Source organism: Heloderma suspectum, chromosome 2 (genome assembly GCF_057233095.1).
Source record: "Heloderma suspectum isolate Gila_16-S chromosome 2, 16-S_ref, whole genome shotgun sequence".
Classification (NCBI taxonomy): Eukaryota; Metazoa; Chordata; class Lepidosauria; order Squamata; family Helodermatidae; genus Heloderma; species Heloderma suspectum.
The window spans coordinates 2,949,173-2,973,645 of NC_139459.1; the positions used below are offsets into that span (position 1 = coordinate 2,949,173).

The 24,473-nt window shown below is 51.0% G+C and overlaps 1 protein-coding gene across 2 annotated transcripts in view; it reads right to left on the bottom strand.

Moving 5' to 3' along the window:
- Positions 1 to 4,253: 4,253 nt before the first annotated feature.
- CNTFR (ciliary neurotrophic factor receptor) overlaps positions 4,254 to 24,473 on the bottom strand; it is a 476,854-nt gene continuing 456,634 nt past the window's right edge. The window contains exons 9-10 of one of the 2 annotated variants that reach the window (XM_084832002.1): positions 7,034 to 7,178; positions 4,254 to 5,439 (exon numbers count right to left, since the gene is read on the bottom strand). In XM_084832002.1, the coding sequence (XP_084688128.1) occupies position 5,439; positions 7,034 to 7,178 (146 nt within the window). In that variant the 3' untranslated portion in view covers positions 4,254 to 5,438. Of the gene's footprint in view, positions 5,440 to 7,033; positions 7,179 to 16,497; positions 17,085 to 17,235; positions 17,296 to 24,473 lie in introns of those variants that run through there. The other variant, XM_084832001.1, reaches the window with a different exon arrangement.

A 24,473-nucleotide genomic window follows, 5' to 3' on the forward strand; every position in this document is an offset into this window, starting at 1 on the left:
ATGGACTTGAGCACGCTCCGGGAGAGAGCGCAGGACAGGAAGGCCTGGCGTGCTATGGTCCATGGGGTCACGAAGAGTCGGATATGACTTAGCGACTGAACAACAACAAAGATCACAGACAGACAGACACGCAAATGAAGGGGAGGTGCCAAGGGTGACCGTCTCACTGCCTGGCAGGACCTCCCGCCCGAAGGATGCGGCTTCGCTGGCCACGGTGCGCCTCATGGTAGCGCTCTTCCAGAGGCCCCTCTCGCTTGGGACTTTCACCCGTGTGCTGTCCTGCTCTCCAGTCCAAGGGCAGCGAAGGAGAAAGGGCTCCCACAGGCTGCCTCATGAGCTGCCCCCACAGCCCTCCATTGCGGCAAGAGCTTGGGCTCCTTCTGTGGGCCAGCCAGAGGGCCGTAGGAGTGCTGGTGTTCAACACGCCTCATTCCTGGAAGAAGTATCTCCTCCCTGTCTTTTGTTTGGACATTAAAAAAGCAGCCCTCCTCCACGGTACACTCCAGGGAAATCAGTTCACAGCATTGGCCTTACAGGGGCTTGAGAGCGTGGTCGACTTCTAGCCGAACTGGGCGTCTGTGTGGATGGGCAGGTTTGCGCGCCATGTTGAGCCACGTTGGTTCATGAACTATCTACAGCTGCTTGCTTTGAAAATGAGCTACTGTGGATCCTCACGATTGGACAATTCAGCTTTGCAGCGTGGTTATTCCTCCCTCTGCCCCTCCTCCCTCTATAGTCTTCCTGCTCCCAGCTTCCTCTGTGGTGGGACTCGTATCCCGTCATCCCTCGGGCCACCACCATGCTTCCCAAGCTGCATCTCCAAACCTTTCCCTTATCTCTAGCCGTGCCCCCCCCCCAGGGGGTAGGGCTCTAAACCCTTGAGAGTTTGCAGGCGTGGGAAAAAATTTCATACATGGCCCCCACTCATGGGGAGGCAGCCGATATGCACAGCTAAGACCCTGTGTGACTGTGCCTCTCTGTGGGAAACTCTCGCCAGGTGGCTCTGTAGGCAGTGTGCTTAAACCAGGCAACACGGGATAAACCTCACCACAGGCTGTGGCTTGCCAGGGTGGCTTATTTGGGCTAAATGAACCCCTGTGATTGGGGAAAATGCATGCGGATGACACGCTAAGCCTCCATGGTTAATTCAGAAAAATAAACCATCGTGGCTTAACGTGTTGTCCGAACCGAGCCATCATCCCTGCAGCATGAGGCTGAGGGCACATGGATTGGGCAAAATGGGATTGTCTTTTCTTTGAACATTCAATATGAAGATTGCAAGAATCCCGAAGACAGAAGCTGAGGCCAGGCAGGGAGCACAGCAGAAGAGCAGAAGCAGCTGGGCCTGGTTGTGGTGGCAGCTCTGGTCCTTCCCCAGCCTTTGAGATCCCTTTCACCTGGAAAACCTGGGACTTTTGGTGTGCAGAACCTGTGCTTGTCCCACTGAAGTGCGACAGGCAAACAGGGCTTGGAATGAGACCAGGCCCAACGTCTGGATACATCTAACATGGGAAATTCCACTGCAGAGGCAGCGCCAGAGGAGCGATGAGGGGATATGTACCCACAGAGAGAAGTATCCCCACCCCCTGCCCACACGCACACTCCTAGACCCCTGGGGTTGTTTGGAAGGGAAACCAATTTTTACATATGTATTATAACTGATTCATAAACTGAACATGAAAAGAAGGCTGCAATTCTAAACATGCGTATTTGAGAGTTGACTACCAAAATCAATAGGATTGAGCATGCAAATATATATTTAGGATGGGAACCTAAACATTTGGGCTCTCCCACACTGGAGGCATTCAAGGAGGGGCTGAACAGCCATCTGTCAGGGATGCTGTGACTTGTATTCCTGCATTGAGCAGGGGGTTGGACTCGGTGGTCTTATAGGCCCCTTCCAACCCTACTCTTCTGTGATTCTATAAGCTTCATGTGAAATATGCTGTTTCTCCTTTCCCAGAGAAACAGCATATTTCTCCTGTTTCCTTTTCTAACATCTGGGACCATACATATCTCTGCACAGAAATACAGGAGGAGGAGCTTGGTAGCCCCATCGAGAGCATCTGGATCAAAATAAATGGAGCAAAGAATAAAAGGAACCTGGTGGTCGGAGTCTACTACCGGCCACCCAATCAAGGAGAAGACGAGGATGAAACTTTTGAAAAGCAAACTGCCAATGTTTCAAGGAAGCATGATGTAGTAGTAATGGGGGACTTCAATTTCCCTGGTATTTGTTGGGAGACAAATTCTGCAAAACATGGCCCCTCCAGGAAATTCCTGACTTGTGTGGCGGATAACGTCCTCCTACAGAAAGTAGGGGAAGGAACTAGAGGATTGGCTATCCTTGACTTGATCCGAACCAACAGAGATGACTGAGTGGATAAAGCAGCAGTTACAGGAACTCTGGGGGAAAGCGACCATGTTATATTTGAGTTCTTGGTTCTAAGGGAAGCAAAAGCCGAGTGTAGTCAGACGTGTACCCTGAATTTTAGGAAAGCTGATTTTAATAAACTCAGAACAATTATCAGTAAGGTCCCATGGCAAGCGACGCTAATGAGAAAAGGAGTGCAAGATGGGTGGGAGCTTTTAAAAAAGGAAATTCTCAAGGCACAATTACAAACCATTCCAACAAGAAGAAAAGGTGGAAGACAACAGAAGAAGCCAATGTGGTTTCACAAAAAGCTTAGAGATGACCTGAAAACAAAAAAGGACACATATAAGTGGGAAGAAGGCCAAGTAACAAAGGAAGAGTACAGGCAGGTAGCACAGAATTGCAGAGATGGCGTCAGGAAGGCTAAAGCTGAGAAGGAACTGAGGTTAGCGAGGGAGGCTAAAAGCAACAAAAAGGCTTTCTTCAGATATGTGCATAGTAAAAGACAGAGGAAAGAAATGGTTGTTCAGCTATTAAATAAGGTTGGCAAAATGATAACAGATGACAAAGAAAAGGCAGAGGTGCTCAATTCCTACTTTGGCTCAGTCTTCTCCCAAAGAGGGTCTATGGCCCCCCTGGCAAAGGCGAAGTACGGGCTGAAGGGGCAGGATTGCAGCTTGAAACCGATAGGCATAAGGTCAAAGAACACCTCATTACTTTGAATGAGTTCAAATCTCCAGCGCCAGGTGAACTGCATCCTAGAGTCATAAAGGAACTGGCAGAAGAGCTCTCAGAACCGCTGTCTATTCTCTTTGAGAAATCATGGAGGACAGGGGAAGTGCCAGATGACGGGAGAAGGGCTAATGTTGTCCCTATCTTCAAAAAGGGCGAAAAGGAGGAACCTGGGAACTACAGACCATTCAGTCTGACATCAATCCCGGGGAAAATTCTGAGCAGATGATAAAGCAGTCGATTTGTAAGCACCTGGAAAACAATGCAGTGATTCCTCGAAGCCAACATGGATTTGTCAAGAACAAATCCTGCCAGACGAATCTGATCTCATTTTTGGATCAGGTAACCTCCCTTGTGGACTGTGGGAATGCTGTAGACATAATATACCTCGACTTCAGCAAAGCTTCCAAATCCTGGGAAGTACTAGTTCCCCTCTACTCAACACTGGTTAGGCCTCATCTGGAGTACTGTGTCCAGTTCTGGGCACCACACTTTAAGAAGGATGCAGACAAACTGGAGAGGGTTCAGAGGAGGGCAAGAAAGATGATCAGGGGACTGGAAACAAAGCCCTATGAAGAGAGATGGAAAGAACTGGGCATGTTTAGCCTTGAGAAGAGAAGACTGAGGGGAGATATGATAGCGCTCTTCAAGTACTTGAAAGGTTGTCACAGAGAGGACGACCAGGATCTCTTCTCCGTCATCCCAGAGTGCAGGACACGGAATAATGGGCTCAAGTGACAGGAAGCCAGATTCTGGCTGAACATCAGGAAAAACCTCCTGACTGTTAGAGCAATACGACAATGGAACCAATTCCGTAGGGAGGTGGTGGGCTCTCCCACACTGGTGGCGATCAAGACGGGGCTGGACAGCCACCAGTCAGGGATGCTCTGACTTGGATTCCTGCATTGGGCAGGAGGTTGGACTTGATGGCCTTGCAGGCCCCTTCCAACCCTACTATTCTACAATTCTATTCTTTGACCACATTCACCCCCAGCTCACGCCTTCTGTGTCGCCGTCCCTAACTGTTTTTGCCGATGCCACCATAATTAACCTGCAGCCTGTGTTTGTGAATCGACTGATGGTGCCATTCACTTGTTTCAAGGCTCCTGACCGGGAGGATTTAAAACAACAACCAGTTTACAAAAGTCATAATGAAATGGTCACATTTAATGAACAACCTCTCTCCTGTTTTTTTTTTTCTCTCCTCAGAGTGTGTGTGTGACTTATTGTTAAAATTCTGTATATACATCTATAAAAAGTTCATATACAGCATATTTATCATTTGGAATAATAGGACGTATCGTATTAAATACTGCACTTTGAACCAGAGGGACTGGGAAAAGGGAACTGGAGCATTACAAAACAGGACTGGGGGCGGGAGGAGGAATGGAAGGGTTTTTGGGGAGTGAGGCCGGACATTTCAGTTTAGTTACAGATCCGTTACGTATACATCCCACGCCCCAATAATAAGACCAATACACAAACCGAAGTGTTTCTTTGTATAAACGGAATGGACGCAGTTACAAACAGGGAGGGGGGATGTGTTCCAGGACCACCCCCTTGTTTCAGTCAGGGAGGCGAGAGATGCTATGAACTGAGAGGGCCGGCGGTTCCGTCACGAACCGTTTCTTTAAAAAAAACAAAGACGACCGCTCCGTCTTGATATACAACAAGTCTTGTGGCTCCCAATGTTCTCTCTTTGGGGGCGGGAGCACACTGGATGCCTCCCCACCCCCTTCTCCTGGTTTTGTCTGGCTAAGGACTTGACAGTTCATTCTCTCACCGTTGTCGAGAAGGGTGCAGCAGCAGCAGCAGGGAACGTGGCAGCCCTGCTTCCCCCTTGTGGCAGGTGCATGGCCTCCCCTTCCGAGCTGCCCCGCCCCGCATGCCTCCATGTCTGGCCGTTTGCTGCTGAGCGCGGCAGGTGTGAAGCAGGTTCAGCGGAGCGTCTTTGGCATGGTGGTTTAGCTGTATGATCCGAACCCCGAGGCCAGAACGGCTGGTGCTCCCTTCTGCTCCCTCCCCCCTTCACGCTGGCAGGAGGTCTGGCCCCCGCATCCCACCCCGCCCGGGTTCCCATCTTTCTGTTTTTCATGAGGAAGGCTCCTTTGTCCTTTTCAAGATTTCCTCAGTCAAACTTCCAATTCAGGGAAGGTGGTGGTGGTGGTGGTGGGTGGAATCAGGGGTCTCTGTGTCTCAGAGGACTGATCCTTCAAGGGAGTGAAGCAATGACGAGAAACGTGACAACGTCCTTCAGACCATGTGCAAAACAGAAGCAAAGACAGACGTTCCGGTGAGTTGGTGACCTCCTCAGTGGGGCTCTGAGGCCGTGCCTACAGGAAGGGAGGGAGAGAGGGGGAGGGAGAAGGGGTCTGTTAGTGCCCCCACTTCTTGTACTGTAGTGGAAGGACTGGGTTCAAGGCAGGACTGACTCCACACAGCAAGGTATTGGGGCTTTTCCACAAAGGACACACTACAAATTTAAACTGGTTTCAAGTAGGGCTGTACAAGAATTTTGTTCCTGTTCACGAATCATGCAAATGTGTCTCGTTTGCGAACGCGTGCAGAAGCACCATTCTCAGGAAATATCTGCTTTTACTGAAGTTAATGTGTAATCTATTCCCCCCATTTCCTCCCTAGAATGTTGTAATATTTGAAACTGAGGACTTTACAGTATGTTGTTATATTTTCAATTTTTTGGTTTTGTTATGTTTTTGTTTGTTTTATTTGTTTTGTTGAATCTCACAATAAAAATGGATTGATCCCCCCCCCCTGCTTGCATTTGTGTTCAAGAGTGTGTCCAAGTGCACACTTCTGAAAATGCACATTTCCCCCCCAAATCTGCATTTTCACGCTATAGCCCCTGGGGGAAGTGTGCATTTTGGGCACATATTTTTTAAAATGTGCGTTTTTCCTGATTGGAAAGAGAAAAGATGCTCCCATTTGGGAACATGAACAAGGTGACTAGAGCTTTGAGGAGGAATTTGGAGAAGCTCAACCAGCTCCAACATGGACTGTTCACCTGTCCCTAGTTTCAAGCCCTGTTGACGGCCGCAATCGTGTGCGTGCTGACTTGGAAGCGCCACTGAACTCCACGGGACTTACTTCTGAGTAAACATGCATAGGATCGGGCTGCACACATTAAGGATGGTGGAGCGATACCAGAGAAGTCCCAGCACCCTTGCAAAACAACCATGCCCGAGAGCCTTTGGGGAGGCAGTGACAGTGAGAAACAGTTGGCAACTGGCTACGTTCATTGTGTAGAACTGTCCTAACTGCCCTGTTAGAATTTCCTTTGTTTGTAATTCCAGTGAAAAAGCCACACCAACTGGAACATGGATTCCGTTTTAAAAATTGGCATTCTGTATTGCTGTGGCTTGTGAGACTGGCACCCAATCCCTCCACTGTTACAAAGGTGAGCATGGTTGGCGGGAGGGGGTGTGCTCCGGCCATTCTCTGGCTGCTTTCCCTCAGATGTCTGCAGGTGGAAAGAAGGCCGGTGGAACATCATCTCTGCAAGGCAGTGTGGACTGCCTGCTCAGCACAAAGGGCAGCAATGGAGAAACGGCATCCCAGAATGGGGAGGGGGAGCTGTGGGTAGAGAGGACGAGGGCCACGTGTGCATGGCTCTGAAGCAAGGCAGGGTACCCATGGAAGTGGCGATGGGAAGAGAATCAAAGGTTATTACTGCAGGGGAAAGAACGCACAGAGGAACGCCTGGTTATTACTCCTCCAGCATGACCTGTTTCCGGACGTGGGGCACGGGGCGATTAAGAAGTGGATGCTCACGGGATGCCAGATGTCTTCCTGGCAACCACGCCATGCCGGCTGTCCTGCTACCCAAGCTGTTCTTGCACCACTCAGGTTTTCACCCCTGCCACCAGGAGTGCAGCCCCAGAAATCTCTCTGGGCTGAAAGGATACTCACTAAATAAAGTGGATGCTGAACACCATCAGCACCAGGCCAACGACCACGGAAAGTGCCACGGCTCCGTCGCTGCCTTGCTCGTCTGAGTTATAGATCCTGGTGGTGGGGGGCACCACAAATGCTGAGGTGCTGGAGGTTGTTGTCTCTGCCAGGGAGGAAAAGAAGAGCGGTTAACACGGGGGCACAGACGCCGCGGGCATCTGGCTGTCCTCGCAGCACCCTCTTGGCTTGCCCCTTGGAGGGGTACACAGCGCCCCAGTGCGGAGGAACTATTGCTGGTTGAGGAGGGCCCGCCTTTTGCAGTCCTTGGAAGGGCCTTACCTCTGGGGCTCCAACCTGCCTGCAGAGCAGAGCGTCTGGCCCGCACGTCCCACTGTCTGACACACAGCGCCTGAGTGGGTGCCGTGGCGACTCAGTGGGGAGGAAACACACTCTCCACATTGCCAGAGAAACTCTCCCCTTTCTAGTCAAGTCCCGCCTCCTAGGACCAAGCCTTTGCCCTTGAACCCAGCTCAGGGGACAAGCCCTGGAAGCAGCGCCAGCTTTGACACCCCAAAGGCTGCCTCTTGGAGCTGGGGTGGCATCCTGAACGCTGGCGTGGGGAGAGCCAGGGTTCAGGACCCCTGCTCAGCCATGATGCCTCCCTGTGGCCTTGCTGTGCTCCCCTTGCTCTGGCCATGAGCTCCTCTCATACGGGACTGTCCCGTGGTTTTGGCGCAGTGCTGAAAAAGTGCCCGTGGGAGACGTGACATCATGTTGCATGGGGCTCTGGGCAAGGTGTGGAGGGGAGTTCCTGAACGGTAGCCAAGGTTCTGCCTGGTTCAGCCATTTGGCCTGGTGAGGATCCGCTTGGGAACGCAGCAAGCTGCCCTGTCCTGAGCCAGACCCCTGGCCCATTTAGCTCAGTATTGCCTTCACTGATTGGCCACAACTCTCCAGGGCTTTTGACAAGTTTTTCCTTCCAGGCCCAACCCAGAGATTGATTGATAATATTTATATACCGCTCCACATCAGAAGATCTTGGAGCAGTGAACAACACAGTGAAAGAATAAAACAGGAGGTTAAAAGAGTTTCAGCACTGCGAGGGATGGGCCCCGGGGCCTTCGGCATGCCAAGCGGGGGCTCCGCCAGCATGCTGCAGCCCTTCCCATCGCTTGAACAGGCTCGGCTCAGCTCGGTGTTAGGGTCTGAGAGCCCTGAACGGTGACCCCAGATGAGGCAGGAGATTGCCATGGGGATGCCCGAGAGCACGGCAGCATGACTGGGGGTACTGAGGCTGAAGTCTACGTGGGGTGTCAGGTACTGATCTGATCTGGCGACTCTGTCTACCAGAGGGCTGTGTGCTGTGTCAGTTAACGCTAGTTCCATCCGAATGTCTTCCCAGCACCAGGCAAAGACCATTTTATCTTCCTCAGCCTTCTGTAATGTGTGTGGTGGTTTAGCACTGTTTTAGCTCTATGGATTTTTATCCCTCTGCGTTGTGTTTTTTGCCGATTCAAAGCAGATGACTGAATAGGGGCTACCTATTACTTGAGAGCCAGTGTGGTGTAGTGGTTAGAGGATTAGACTGGGATGACCTGGGTTCAAGTCTCCACTTGGCCATGAAGCTCAATGGGTGACTTTGGGCCAGTCACTGACTCTCAACCTGACCTACCTCACAGGGTTGTTGTGAGGATAACATGGAGAGGAGAGGAGAAGGATCATGTATGCTGCCTTGGGCACCTTGGAGGAGAAGTGGGATATAAATGTAATGAACAAACAAACAAAACTAATAAAATAAATAAATACTGTGCAACATGTTAAAATTACATGTGTTTGGTGAGTTTGGGCTGCATAGCTTCAGCGCGTAACTGGTGCCAGGCAAGTGCTATAGAAAGAAACACACACACTGCTACTTCAAAAGCAAACTGCATTGTATCGGGAGTTCATAGCTCCTGGGAAAATAGTTTCTGAAGAAAAGCCAAGTGCAGTCTTACCATTGCAACCAAGAGGGCAATGGTAAGACTGAAGGAGCTGGAGGGATCCACAGCTGAGATGGGAGAAACCGTCCATGGGACAACTATCATCTGCAATCTCCACACAGCTGGGCATTATGGAGGAGTGATGAGAAGAAAGCCATTGCTGAAAAAAAACCCGTATCAATCCTGTTTGGATTTTGCTGAAAGGCATGTGGGAGACACAGAAACGTGGAAAAAGGTTCTCTGGTCCGATGAGACCAAAACTGAACTGTTTGGCCTTACTGCAAAACGCTGTGTGTGGCGCAAAGCCAACAGTGCTCATCGCCCCGAGAACACCATCCCCACGGTAAGGCACGGTGGTGGCAGCATCTTGTTGTGGGGATGCTGTTCATCGGCAGGACTGGGAAACTGGTCAGGATTGAGGGCAAGATGGATGGAGCCAAATACAGGGCAATTCTAGAGGAAAACCTCTTCCAGTCTGCAAGTGACCTGGGACGGAGGTGGAGGTTCACCTTCCAGCGGGACAATGACCCTAAACACACAGCCAAAGTGACACTGGTGTGGTTTAAAACCAAGCACCTGAATGTCTTTGAATGGCCCAGTCAAAGCCCCAGACCACAATCCAATTGAGAATCTGTGGCGAGACTTGAGAATTGTTGTTCAGCAACATACTGGCTGCACTGTCCAAATAAAGGAACACGTCCTACTGGTGAAGAAGGAGGAAGGAAGGAAGTACAGCCTGAGAGTTGCAGTCCGCATCAAAGAGTAGTTATTAGGAGAAACTAGCGGAGGAAGAAAATGAGTTCCCTGTTGTCTACCACCCCCGCCCCCGGTTCAGACGACTCATCACAAGCACCGTCCCTTGACTCCAGCACCCCTTCTCAATGGCATGTGGGTAAGTCCACAAGATGCATCTTCTCTCATAGACACTGCAAGCATTCTCTCGTGAGTGGTCTCATCAGGATGTGTGCAACCCTGCTTCCAGTTGTGCAATATTCTGCTTCAAGAAGCCCCTTCTCCTGTATGTCTCTCAGCAAGTGGTATTTCACATCAATGTGCTTGGTGCATGAATTGACCTTCTCAGTTTGTGAGAGCTTTATGCAGCTTTGGTTATCTTCCAGTATCTGTACAAGCTTTGGCTCAATTATTCTTAGATCCTCGAGTCACTGGCACAGTGATTTGAGTTCCTGGCGTGCTTGGGTGGCTGACATGTATTCAGCTTCAGTGGATGAACCCACCACTGTATCTTGTTTCTGGCGTCCAACTAACCATTCCACGTAATAGAACACATTTCCATTAGTGGATTTGCAAACTGCGGTGTCCACAGCCCAATCTGTACCTACTTGCAGCTTTCATTTCAGATGTTCTATGTCATTTAAGAATCTGTCTATTCATTTCACAGCGGTCCATTCTTTTCACAGCAGTCCAATCTCTTTCATTGGTGAACTGGTCTTTCCACACAGTATCCCTACTGCTGTGGCTACAGTGCCTTGCATAAGTATTCACCTCCCTTTGACTTTTCCATGTTTTGTTGTGTTACAACCTGGAATTAAAATGGATTTAATCATAGAGTCATAGAATTATAGAATCATAGAATAGTAGGGTTGGAAGGTGCCTACAAGGCCATCGAGTCCAACCCCCTGCTCAGTGCAGGAATCCAAGCCAGAGCATCCCCGACAGGTGGCTGTCCAGCCTCGTCTTGAACACCTGCAGTGTGGCAGAGCCCACCACCTCCCTAGGGAATCAGTTCCATTGTCACATGGCTCTAACAGTCAGGAAGTTTTTCTTGATGTTCAGTGGGAATCTGGCTTCCTGTCACTTGAGCCCATTATTCCGTGTCCTGCACGCTGGGATTTCTTGTCACTGATCCATACAAAATAGTCCATCATGTCGAAGTGGGGGGAAAATCTACATATTTTACAAAATGATTTACAAATAAAACCTGAAAAGTCTGGATTGCAGAAGTATTCATCCCCTTTGCTGTGACACTCCTAAATAAGCTCTGGTGCAGCCATCTGCCTCCAGAAGGCACATGATTAGTTGCATGGAGTCCACCTGTGTGTAATTCAAGTGTCACATGATCTCATATTAAATACACCTGTTTCTGGAAGGCCCCAGAGTTTGTTGGAGAGCATATCTAAACAAACAGCATGATGAAGACCAAGGAGCTATCAAAACAAGTCTGTGATAAGGTTCTGGAGAAGCACCAGTCAGGGTTGGGCTATAAAAAAATATCCCAAACTATGAACATCCCCTGGAGCACCATTAAATCCATTGTTACAAATGTAAAGAATATGGTACAACCGTGACTCTGCCTAGAGAAGGCTGTCCACCAAAACTCAGTGACCAGGTAAGGAGTGCGTTAGTCAGAGAAGCAACCAAGAGGGCAATGGTAAGACTGAAGGAGCTGGAGGGATCCACAGCTGAGATGGGAGAAACCGTCCATGGGACAACTATCATCTGCAATCTCCACACAGCTGGGCATTATGGAGGAGTGATGAGAAGAAAGCCATTGCTGAAAAAAAACCCGTATCAATCCTGTTTGGATTTTGCTGAAAGGCATGTGGGAGACACAGAAACGTGGAAAAAGGTTCTCTGGTCCGATGAGACCAAAACTGAACTGTTTGGCCTTACTGCAAAACGCTGTGTGTGGCGCAAAGCCAACAGTGCTCATCGCCCCGAGAACACCATCCCCACGGTAAGGCACGGTGGTGGCAGCATCTTGTTGTGGGGATGCTGTTCATCGGCAGGACTGGGAAACTGGTCAGGATTGAGGGCAAGATGGATGGAGCCAAATACAGGGCAATTCTAGAGGAAAACCTCTTCCAGTCTGCAAGTGACCTGGGACGGAGGTGGAGGTTCACCTTCCAGCGGGACAATGACCCTAAACACACAGCCAAAGTGACACTGGTGTGGTTTAAAACCAAGCACCTGAATGTCTTTGAATGGCCCAGTCAAAGCCCCAGACCACAATCCAATTGAGAATCTGTGGCGAGACTTGAGAATTGTTGTTCAGCAACGGTCCCCATCCAACCTGACAGAGATTGAGCAATTTTTCCAGGAAGAATGGGCAAAAACTGCAGGATCCAGATGCGTAAAGCTGGTAGATACTTACCCAAAAGGACTCACAGCTCTAATTGCTGCCAAAGGTGCTTCTACTAACTATTGACTCAGGGGGGTGAATACTTGTGCAACCAACAAATGCCAGTTTGTTTTGGTTTAATTAACTTTTGTGCCACAATAAAAACATTTTGCACCTTCAAAGTATTAAGTATGTTGTGTAAATCAAATGGCAAAAATGCCAATTAAATCCATTTTAATCCCAGGTCGTAACACAACTAAATGTGGAAAAGTCAAAGGGGGGTAAACACTTATGCAAGGCACTGTAGATCTGGCCTTGCCACGGTGGCCAAGTACAGCAACTTCCCTACAGCTGTTCTGTCCTGGTTGTTCTGTGGTGGGAGTTCACTGTGTCCATTTCCCTTTAGAAAGCCGATTTCCATTGGTGTGGCTACTGCATTGGCATCCTTGAGTCCATGGATCTTTTGCCCTTGGCTGAGGAGCTTCCATCTTCCTCTCTTTCTATTTGAATTTCAAGGCAGTAGTAGATGTCTCCCAGTCTCTTCACTTCTATCTCTTGATTTAAGTGATTTACAATTTCCTCACAGTCAGCCTCATCTGCATAGCTCAGAATCAGATCATCGACATATATTACTACGTATGTCCATAGATTATTTCTATACTGTGTGTAAAGATGGGGATCAGCTTGCCCTTGCTTGAAGCCTTTTCTGGTGAGCATCTAATTATGTTTTTCTTTCCATGCTCTTCCAACTTCTTTCAGCCCGTATTTGCTTTTCTGAAGTTTACACACAAGTGGTTTGTCACCTGATTTTTCAATCCAGGTCATTGCTTCATGGAAATGTGGCTCCCTGTAAAAGTGGCTCCCTGTAAAAATTAAGTCTTGACATCTGGGTGTTCAACATGCATCTTTCTTGATGCTGTTACACGTAAAACAGTCCTTCTTGTAGCACACTTCACCACAGGGGCAACTGTCCCATCATAATCCTCCCCACACTTCTGGGAATAGCCTTTGGCAACTAGTCTGGCTTTATGTCGCTCTATTTCACCCTTTGCGTTCTGTTTGGCTTTGGAGACCCATTTGCATCCCTCGGGCCTTTTGCCTGTTGGTAGCTCTGCGAGTGTCCGAGCTTGATTTTTAGGTGGAGCCTCTACTTCCTCTTCTGCAGCTTTTCTCCACTTGCTTCTATTGCGGGCATCCTTCCCCCCACCCCCTTGAGGGTTCTAGTGGTGCTGCTGCTCTTGCAAGCAGAGTAGTCATCTAGCTGGTTTGCCTTTGCCGGGCCAGGATGAGTGTCTGAGCTCTGATTCAGGAACCCTGCCTGATTCCCTTCTGCTTGTGCTTGAGCCTCTGTCTCTTCTATCTCTTTGGGCTGGACTGGTGTCGAGGAGCCTTTTCTGGTGAGCATCTGACAGAGTGGTGGTGGTGGAGGAGTTTCATCTCTGCTGGTTGACTGGTTTTGTTTTTTGCCTTTCTGGGTCTTGGATTACCTCTGCTGGGCAACCTGCCTCAGCGTGGTCTGCTGTGATTTTCTCACCTTCATGGAAGCACATTGCACTGCTCACTGAGAGTTTTCCTGTTATTGGGTCTAATATTCAGCAGCCTCCACATCCTGGAGCGTAGCCAGTTATTGGTCCTTGTCTCTGCCGTCCAGTTTTGACCTCTTCTCTCATGGGGGTTGTCCCAGTGGGAGTTTTGCTGCAAGCTTGCTGTGTTTGGAGGTCATTCAAGGCACCCGACGTTGTAGCCATCCCACAGCCACCCCGGAGTTTTGAGCCAGAAGAACCAGTTTTTCCGAGACTAGTTTTAGTCCGGTTCTTTTCCTTAATTCAGCTTTTCTGTGCTTCTATTGCAGTGTGGACCAACCCTCCACATTTACTTTGGCATGAATGCCCTGCCCAGGGGTGTGTCTTTTCACCTAGCTGTGAGCTCACTGGCCCCAGTCAAGGGGTGTTTCCCCAATGCTTTTCCTCCCTGTTTTTCCCCGAAGTTTCTGCCATGATGCAGCTGGCCATTCGGGAGTTCTGAGCTACCTCATGGCATTTACTTTGCTTTGCCTACCACTAAACTCTAGTGCCCACCCCCACAAAGTAAAGGTGTGCTCCACTCAGCAGCTGCTAACTTACAAAAAATCCTCTTAAATCGATAAGGCATAGAAGCGCCATGTTGAAATGGAGCATTAGTGCTACATCATGAACCCAAAGCAAGTGCTCCAGTTTCACCAACCGCAGCTGCCTGGGACTGTAAAGTATATCTCTTCCAGTTTATCAAAGGTAGCTAATGGGTGACACTTGGAGTTGTTACTGCGGGCATATGCTAAAGGGTATTTAGTGGGGCAGGTGGTACGCAGTTTTCAGGGCTAAGGCTTGCACTTGTGAAGGCGCCTCGAGGGAGTGAAGGCTCACTGCGTCCCATGCTCTAGGGAAGGGAGCTATGGCCAGATTACAGTTCCTGAAGGAGTTACTGCAGGACTCCGCAATTGCCCATTTAATACCTGAAGTTAAAGTAGGCTTTTGGTCCTACAAAGTTGTTAAAGCGCTTTCGGGAGCTTGGGAGGGCTCTGGCTGAGTGTCCGTATCAGAAAGCAGTTACCGTGGGCCACCGAGAAAGCACATTTATGGTTAAAAGCAGTAGGGCTGAGTGCAGTAGTAAGCTTTAGGGCATTAAATCACAACTGCGCACTAGCGAAATTCCCGCCAAGGCCCTTTTGGGGCATTTCCCCCCTTTTCGGAATACCACCCTTCCTTTCTCTCCCCAGGGCTTCTGGTGAGGCGCTTTTCCTGAACTGCTTACAACGGCTTCCGCAGAGTCTGCTAGCAAGGGCTGTAGGGTATCCTGGAAGCATGAGGAAATCATGGCTCTCCTTGTCACATAGGGGGAGCAGAAGACCCAGGAGCAGCTTTGCTCTGGTCAGAGGAGCATAGGTTCATACGTGCAGATTTCCCGCCAAATGACCCTCGGGGGCATAGCCGAAGTGCAGTGGAGTGCAGGACAAAGGCCAAAGCTGGCCGGCCAGAATATCGAAGGGCGGTAGCTCACAACTCCCACTCTGGGAATAACGTGGAAGCGTGCCCCTTCTGTACGGCACTCCGCGGCATCCTTGGGGGATGCTCCTATCCAACTGAAGCGCATGAGCAGAGGCATTGCCATGCGCAGGACATCTGCTGCCCCTCTGGCACCTCCGCCTGTCCGGGCAGCACCACAATTGCTCTCCAGCCACAACACTCACCCTACGAATGAGGAGGAATGCATGTCCCTAGTGGAAGAAATGTGGGTGAGTCCCCCTCCCCGCCCTTCCTCCATGCCCCCCCCGCTCTGCCCCAACCTACAACGGCTCATTTCTTCACCCGGGTGTGGAAATCGCACTCTGCGGAGGAGGAGATCCAGCCAGGTCAGCCACAAGGTGAGTGGATTCCCTTCATAGCCACCATGCTGTCCAATGCCTGTGCTTGCACAATCTGCTGTACTGGAAGGCACTGATTTTCCTGAGGCACATGGCCCTCCATGGCAATGACACGCCCTAACTGTACCTGCCTTTATATCACACAGCTGGTACGTCCTCTTTTGCCTCCATGGATGTAGGTGAGGCCACAGACAATGCTGGACCACAGACTTCTGATGGGTGTAGTGTGGAGAGAGAATGCCACCCAGGTGGGCTCCCCTTCTGCATAGATCTGGGACCCGGGGGGGGGGGGTGCGCCCGCCCCGAGGGAGGTGCCTGTGTATGCTCATGATCCCAAGGCTCCCCTTCCGCACAGACCATTAACACCATTTCTCCACCTGGCATCCCAGACCACAAAGCCACACTGTCCCCCGCCACATGCCTAGCAATGGCCTTTAACTGGAGGACAGGCTGCTCTGATCTAAGAATGTGGATCAGCTGCTGTGACACGCCACTTCTGAGAGCAACAGGTTATTCCACGTGGTTGAGCGTGACACCCGGGTGCATGAAGGAAGTGTGGAGCGCACAGCAGCAGATGAGGCTGAGCGCAGGAGGGACAGATGTGCCCTCCTGGCTGCAAGTGGCAGGATGTCGGACCCGCTTGAGAAACTGGTGGGGAAACCTGTCGGGGAGCTCGGGGAGGACGGGGCAAGAGTGGTTAGGGTGAGCCTCCCACTGACACAGAGGATGTGAGCCCTGACCTGTGCATCAAGGAGGAGGAAGGCAAAGCAGTGCCTCTCACCCATGCAGTGGCTGTTCTCCAGCCTGCATGCAGCGGTCAGCTGCTCCTGCTACTGTGCTGCCTGCCACAGCACGCGTCCCCCCGCAAGAGCCCCCGCCTCCCCGCCAGAGAGAACAGCGTCGGGCGAAGAGACCCCCAAAGTTCTCCCCACATCGCCCTGCCAATGCAGCCCTCTCAGCAGTTCCAGGGCCCACCCCATCCCTGAGCGCACATCAGGAATACTCGGAGGCTGTGATTTCTTTTCCAATGAACACATTTTATTGATCTAAAAGGGGAACTGCTGCAATTCACAAGTAGGGTAGGGGAGACTGGGGGGAGCTAAGTTCACAAGGGCAGAAGGATGGGGGAGGAGAGGAAGGTGGGGGTGTTTGCACAGGGGGGAGGCGGGGCGGAATGCAGCTCAGGGCGGGGAGTCCCGCAGGCCGTGCTGTTCCGGGTGCCGGGTGTCCTGGGGCTGCCTTGCCGCGCCTGCTCCTCCTCGAGGGCTGCCACCCAGTCTGCCGCAGCGGCCAGGAGGGGAAGCGGGCCGGGGCTGGGGCAGGCTGGTTCGTGCCGGCCTCCCTGCCCTTTCTCTGGCTAGTGACTTCAGCGATTGAACTCACGTCCAGCCCGGAGCTGGAGCGCCATCTGGCGGATCTGCTGCCACAGCCCTGCGCTGCAAACCACGGCAGGATGGGCATTCCGCCCCTGGGCCAGTGCAGGGCGCTTTCCTGCCTCTCCCTGGGCTGCCTGGCCCTCCTGGGCAGGTGGCGGCAGAGGCGTGTTGGGCAGCGGCGGCCGGACTGCAGGCTGCGGTGCAGCTTGACTCTCCTCGCGAGGTTCTGGGGGGGCTGTGGGGAGACAGGACATAGTGACGTGCCTGCCCAATGCTGGGCATTGCCGGGGGGGGGGGGGCACCAGCACTACGTGGATCCCCAAGCAGATGACCCAGAGGCACGTCACAGTGCAAAGGACCCCTTGCTGATACACCAAGGCACTCACCCGGCAGCACAAGCTCTATCCTGTCCTCATTGCCTACCTCCTGTTCAGGGCCACGGCAAGCTGGAGAAGGAAAAGGAGCAGTCATCAGTCCTCCCTTCTCTTGTGCCAGCTCTGAGTCCACATGCAGCCATGGGAGGGATGGGCTGGCCTGCGGAGGAGGGGGCGTTTAGGTACGAGGGCAGTGCAATCCCTTTCTGAGCACTCATTCCTGGGAGTTCCCCCATCTCCCTCTGTGGGACTGCATGTCTGCAAGTGGTGAAGTTTTGGGGTGGCCTAGGGGGCAATCCTGCTTTGCAAACCCGTTCCCACACAGAGGAGTGGGACTACGCTACATGCGCTGCATCTGCATACAGCCATGGGAGGGATGGGCTGGCCTGCGGAGGAGGGGGGTATCTCCTCGCCACCTGGTCTGCGCAGCTCAGGGCTGAGCTGTCCAGCCAGCACCCTCAGCTCCCTCGGCTCCCCGAAGAAGGGTGGCGGATAGCATGGGGTGGGTGCCCACTGTGGAGCTCCAGGGTCTGGCGGAGGCTCCCCTCGGCACTTCAAATTAGACCAGCGCCTGGCCTTCCACTGGCAGCCAGCGGCACACCTCCCCCGAGCGATCCTTCGGTGTAAGCAGATGGTCTGCAGGCAGCAGCTGGGCACCAGCCTGTGGACCCCCCCACTCTCCCAGGTCAGTCTCAGGAGCGTGCGTACTTCTGGTGCCAGCCAGTATGCCCTTGCCACCCCCCGCCCCGTGCCTGGAGCCATTGTGCCCTGGAGCTAAGGCGGAAGCCCCTGACTTCCTGGTTGTGCTGGGACACAGGACACCCGCTTCACCGTCCTTCTCAGCAGGAGATGTTCCACGGCGAGGCACCCCTCCACCACAACGCTTGCTGCAGTGGTTCTTCTGATGCCAAACTGACGAGCAGCCTTCCTGCGCACGCACGCATCGGCCAGGTGCCATACGCAGATTGCCACATGTGTGATGACTGGAACTGGCTCCCTCATGTGGGTGGCCTGCCTTTCCAGTGCTGGCTGGTGAGCTTTTGCAATTTCAAAGAGGGTCCCTGTGTCATCCTGAAGTTAGCAATCCACTGCTCGTCATCGCAGATTTTGAGAACAAAGTTCTCCCACCAGTCCTGGCTGGTAGGGAAACACCACCAATGCTGTCCTGTTTTGGGTCTGGTCATGCGGAATGCAGCAGGCTTTCCCTTCCCATAGCACCATAAGGCAGCTCTCCTCCTATGCCTTTGCCTCATATCCCTCCTCAGTGTCTTTAAGCGGGACTCCTGATCCTATAAGAGCAGCAGAAGGGAGAGCATAGCCCGAATGTTGGTCACCAACATGCAGATTGCCGAGATGCACATCTGCACACAGAGAGGATCGATGCTGGAATGGCTGCTTTGCACATGACCAGGATGTTTTCCCACATCTGGCCAGACTGGAAATGACCTGTGTGGGGGGAGTGGTTCCGCTGGGCTGGGCACTGAGTGGAGGTTCCTGTCAGAGCAGTGATGCCCTGCCAGCCTCTTTATTCTTTAGCAGAGATGCACTATAGCAAATCTATGGTGCTGCAATGTCAAAATAGCGCATTTGTACAAGAATACATATACTTGCTATAGCGCAATTACACCACACCACCAGAGGGACACTGACTGGCACCGACTGCCACTGTGGATAAGCAAAATTGCGCTTTAGGAACATCTTCTAAAGTGTTTTAAAAGGCACAAACACAATTGTGGATGCAGGGCAAAGCACCCCCAGGAAGGAACTACTCCACCCGATAGTTACTCTACTCCAAGTTAAATGATAACAAAGTTCTGTGCCTTCAATAGCCTCAGTCGCTACTGAGCTATTATGGTTTTAGAGGGAATGTAATGAAAAAAATTGGGGGGAGTCGGACATAGGCTGGGGCGGCAGCCTGCACCCTGGCCAGAGGGCAGAACAAGGCAGGAGTGGGAGGGAATGAACAGGTTCTCTAAATGATGACGTAGATGAGACTCCACCCAGTAGCCACCCAAACAGTTTCCGGTACACTGCCGTGTGACCTGCCCAGAGCCCCAGGCTGGCTTCAGGATAATCCGGATTTTCAAGCCCTGTGTGTCCCCAGATGGAGCAGATACGACTTCAGTAAAAAGCGCAACCAAGCGGAGAGCAAACTAAACCCGCTGCTGTGAGGATTCCCCTTGGTATTTCAGCGTAGACCTTGGATCCAAACACTCTGATGTGCTCCACACTTGGCTTTCCTCCATGGAGTCCTGGCTCAAATGGAGTCCTGGCTGTTGCTTTGGTAGGCCATCTGCTTTGCAGGCAGGTGACTGCCATCATCGCCTCTCCCCAAGACCGAATGCTCAACTTCACGCCCGACTGCATGCACCTCACCTTCTCCATCAGCGTTCTGTTCTTTTTTTCTGCAGCCCCGTCTTGTTCAGGGGTGGATGGCATCGTATGTCTGTGTGCTCTGTCCTGTTCTTTCAAGGATGTTTTTGTGTGGTGTGACATGTACTCATCACTACTGTCTGACTGAAGAGCTTGGGACTTTCCTCCAAATTTGTTCCACACAGTTGTAACATATTCTTTCAGCATTTGCAGGGCTGATGCTTCTCCTTCAGGGGGTAGGTGACACAATAATAATTTACAAAAATTATTGAAGAATGGCTTCCTGCCTCGGAAGGTGTTTGGATGTGTATTAACTCCAGTGGCTTTCTTGGTTGCCTTTCACTCTGTTTTGGAATAGAAGGCCTTACAGTCTTTGCTTTAATGCAACGGACACACCTATTTTTGCCATTGCTGCATATGCCTTTCTTGCCATGCCCTTTGTTAAATGATTTCTTTCCATATTAAGTATGGCATTCACATCATGATGCCCAAGTTGCCTGTGCCACAACTCAGGACCATCTGCACTTGTACAGCACCTTGTCACCTTTTCCTGTTCCCTGAACCACTTGTTCAAACGTACCATTATTCTCTGGCATATAGATGCCCATCCAGGGTGATGGTGTACGAATTGCTACAAAAGTCCACATTAACCCCCTTTTTGGTTAATGTAGAAACATTTCAAATGCTCCCAGCTAGATCAGGAATATGCATGGCATCTTTTGCTTCTATTATTACCCACTTTTCCCACTCCCCTTTATAGCTATGGAGTTCCCACCTACTAGAAATACCTTTCCACCTACACTTTGGTTTATCTCTTTGAAGAAGGTTTCATCCCACTTTGACTTTCCTAGCTGCGCCATTGTCGCAAGATTCTTCCAGCCCAAGGTAGCCTCCTCCTAGCTGTATGTTAGTCGAGGTGGCCACCAGAGGGCAGTATGTGTCCACTGAAAAGTCCATGGCACGGCGGCACAGCCAGCACCGGCTTCGCTGCCTGCCTTGAGAGCTGACTGCATTTTCCATCCTTTTTTGAAAAAAAATGTCACAAAGAATGTCCTGTTGTTTTGTTTCAACAGATTATCTTTTCTCTGGGGAGAGGGATTTGTATCGTTATTGATAATCATGAGCACAGCACTGTTTATATGCCAAATGGAGCAGTGGCAGAAAGGGCTGCTGCTTGCTAAAACATCTGGCAGCATGGGACCCCACCCCCTTTGGTGTCTCCCTTTTTCTTTTTCCAGGGCTCACCAAATCAGAGTGGGCGTAATGCTGATTCAGGAAGCACTGCCCTTCCCTAGGGATGGACGAGAAATTTGTTTCAGCTCATTTTTGATCAGGATTTACCCATTCATACTTTCTGGACTGAACATAGACTCAGACACCATCGGTGGTCAAAGTCTGTACATTTCCAAGCTTGCAATGTGATTCACAGACCAAAAGGAAAAATTCTCATGAAACACAGCGTACTTTTGAAAAATGCACACGAATACGCTTTGATAAATGGGAGAAGAATGTGTGCATTTCAAAGAGGACCACAATTGATGTGTACATTTGTAAAATATGCACAAAAACACTCACAGATTTTCATGCAAATAGAAAAAAACAAATCTGATACAGAGTCGGAACATGGTTCAAGACGGAACTTGGGGAGTCCGCATTTTGCTGGTGTGCAAATCCCTCTCCCTCTCAGTTAAATCCCTCCTTCCTCTCTGTTAATTTGCCCTCTGAGATGGCATCACATACCCAAATTGATTGGCAGCATGGTGTGGGGCTGTCACATTCGCAAGATGATCCCTGATTGGCTGGGATCACCCATGGGTCCCAGGAAGAAGACTCCGTAAAGAGGGGCCCTGAAGTAGCGGCAAGACCACAAAACAAAGGCAACAACAACAACAGCAACAACAACAAACAGAAAGAGGTGAACTCTGCACATAATTTAGGGCAACCGGGAACCATTTCTGCTCCCTGAAATGCCACTTTTGACCTGAAAATTGCAATTACACAACTAATTTCTTTGTCTTATCTGTGGATCTAGGTGGTATAGAATTGATGTGGACCCAGAAGATCATGTAGTCCAACTTCTGACCATCTCAGGACAGGATGACTCATACCTAAAGCACCAGCTGCTCATCTCCTGTTGGCATTCCTTCCACTCTGGACACACGGTATATGACTACACCAAAAAACCCCTGAAGAATGAGTCAAGCTGCTCCTTCATGCGCCCTTCCTCAAAACCCACTGCCTGACAATTTGGGAGCCCTTCCAGATAGTGGTTATAACTGCAAATCTTTGTTTATTCCTTTGGAAGTTCTACCACACTTCCTTCAGCATTTCAAGAAGACGCTAATGCTGAAGTTCAGTCTCTGGCATCTTGAGTCGAAAAAGGACCAGTGATGCGCAAGAGACTCTTGCTGAAACCCTGGAGTCTCCCAGTTGGAGTGGGCAATACTGGGCTAGCTGGTCTTATAGTCTGAGCTGGCATAGGGCAACCTCCTAGGTTTTCCCATCCAGAGTGAGGGCGGGAAGCACTGCCACCATTCTGAATTGACTTTGTAACCTCGCCATTCAGCCCAGCCCAGTTAGCTATGTGGCACTGAGACATCATAACGTTCATTACATAAGGCCGGACTGGCCAAGATCCTCTTATTGGGAAGCAGCAGCAACCCTAGTTTAAACAAACAAAAATGTTGCCAAAACCACAGATTGGGGAAACAAGCAGCCATGTATGGAATAGGACACAAACAAAGCTTGGGAAATGTCTCCCCTCAAGCCTTCATTGCACAATGCGATGAAATGTTTTGCAAGTGAACATTCAGCAGAGCCCTAAGAATCAGCCTCCACCTGCTTAACCCTAAGCATTAAAAGCTAACCCAAGCAAGGCTTCTCAGTGTGGGTCTGGAAAATGCACAGGCCAAGACTTTGGCGAGTCTCCAGGTGAAGGGACCCCCCGAGTCACAGCACTCACAGAGGCCTCTGGGCATTTACCTGATGCACAAATGGTGTCATCGAGAGGGTATGTTCAGCTCACCTTAATGACCCAAATGGAACAAAAGAGGGAAGGTGGTGTCTTATGGTGGGAAAGCCCACGTGGCTGCATAAGCCAGGTCTAGGCTGTTCGTAGCACGCCCACATCTGCCAGGGCGCGGGATGCCACCAGTGCAGTGGCTGCTATTAGCTGACCTCCATTGCGTGCCGAAATGTGCAGCCTCATACAGGCTGTCGTGCAGCCAGCAGCACTGAAAAAATTGCATGCTCCCTCATGTGTGCACGGCCAGATGCCCCGAGGGACTTTGGCACACCTCCCAGTCCTTTCCTAGTAGTGGACAGAGTTCTTGCTCGATTTCCCACCCCGTGTGTAGCAGTGCCAGCTGAGGGGCCCAACCCGGATGCTCCACGGCTCCTTTCTGGGAAGCCAGAGGCCAGTATCACATCATGCACTTGGAAGCAAGCCCAGCTCTTTCCTAGAAACAGAGAGTTGTTAACTTTGTGGCTTTCCTCGCTAACAGGCGCCCTGTTGTGCTGCTGCACATACCAACACTGGAGTGCAGTTTATCGGAGAGCTGCACAGCACCGGCGGCTTTGGCTGGCAGGGACATTTTGCTCCCACATTTCCTGCCAGCCCCCCCCCCCACACACACACACCATCCTGTCCTGGGAGGAGAAAAGGCTGAGCTAGCCAGCAAGTTGAGCAGAATGGCCTTGCAGGATCAGACCAAAGTCCATCTATTCCAGCATTCTGCTCCCAGGACTGTGACGAAGGCCTCCCTCTTCTCTGTCCCCACAGTTAAAGGTATACTGTCTCTGAACATGGAGGTTCCATTTATCTAGCATGACCCACAGCTGTTAACAGATCTCTTCTCCTCTGCTTTGCCTGCAGAAAGTCCCAGGTTCAGTCCGTGGCTTCTCCAGCTAAAGGTCAGGGGGCAGTGGATAGGGAAGGGGCCTCTCTCAGCCTGAGACCCTGGGGAGCTGCCACTGTCAGTCACAGTAGGCAATCCTAGGGGGAATGAACAAATCGTCTGACCTGGGGAGCGTCTCTTCCTATGAATTTGCCTAGTGCCCTTTTAAGGCCATTGCCACACCTTGTGGCAGCAAATTCCACAGGCTAATGGCTTGTTGTGTGCAGAAATGAAAGACACGGTAAGATCTCAGCTCCTCTGAGAAGCCTGTGAAGTGGGCCCCACTGCAAGTCTTTGGCTTCTTTGCCAGCAGGGTTGTGGTTCTTGTGTGGCATGGAGGAGGAGGAGGAAGAGAAGGGAAAGAGCCATCTTAATGGGAGAGAAAGTGGCCAGTTGTAACATGGCCCCACACAGATCCAGTACCAAGACTCTCCTACTGCCCACATGAGACGGCTCTATCTTGGTCACACACACACCCCGCCCGGGCGCATGTGGGTGGCAGGGAAGCAGCTGTTCAAAGGCATTTGCCAAAATGATCACCATGTGTCCAGAGAGACCAAGGAATAAATAGGTGCATGTATGGAGAGAAATGGGGACTTTGCAAGGGTAATAAATTGCCTTCCAGCCATGGACACTTCAGAGGCAGGAGCACAGGGTGAGGAAAACACAAGGCCTCACTCCCCATACCCAACTGAGAAACTGACCTTGGGTGGCAGGTCCATGATGCAGAGGGAGTGAGCTGCTTTGCCCTCTCCGCTCTACAGTGCAACCCCTGCGTGCCTGGCACTGGTCACTGCTCGGAACGGTCATGTTCCGTTTGATCCCGGAAGAGTCGCTCAGAATGCCATGGGACTGGAGACCTTTGGGAAAGCACACGTGCAGCACACGCCAAGCACACTTGGATCGTCCAATCACAACCACACATCTAAAGAGATACTATGCCAGGGCTCAGCTCCACTGTAAGGATGAAGTCATTTTACC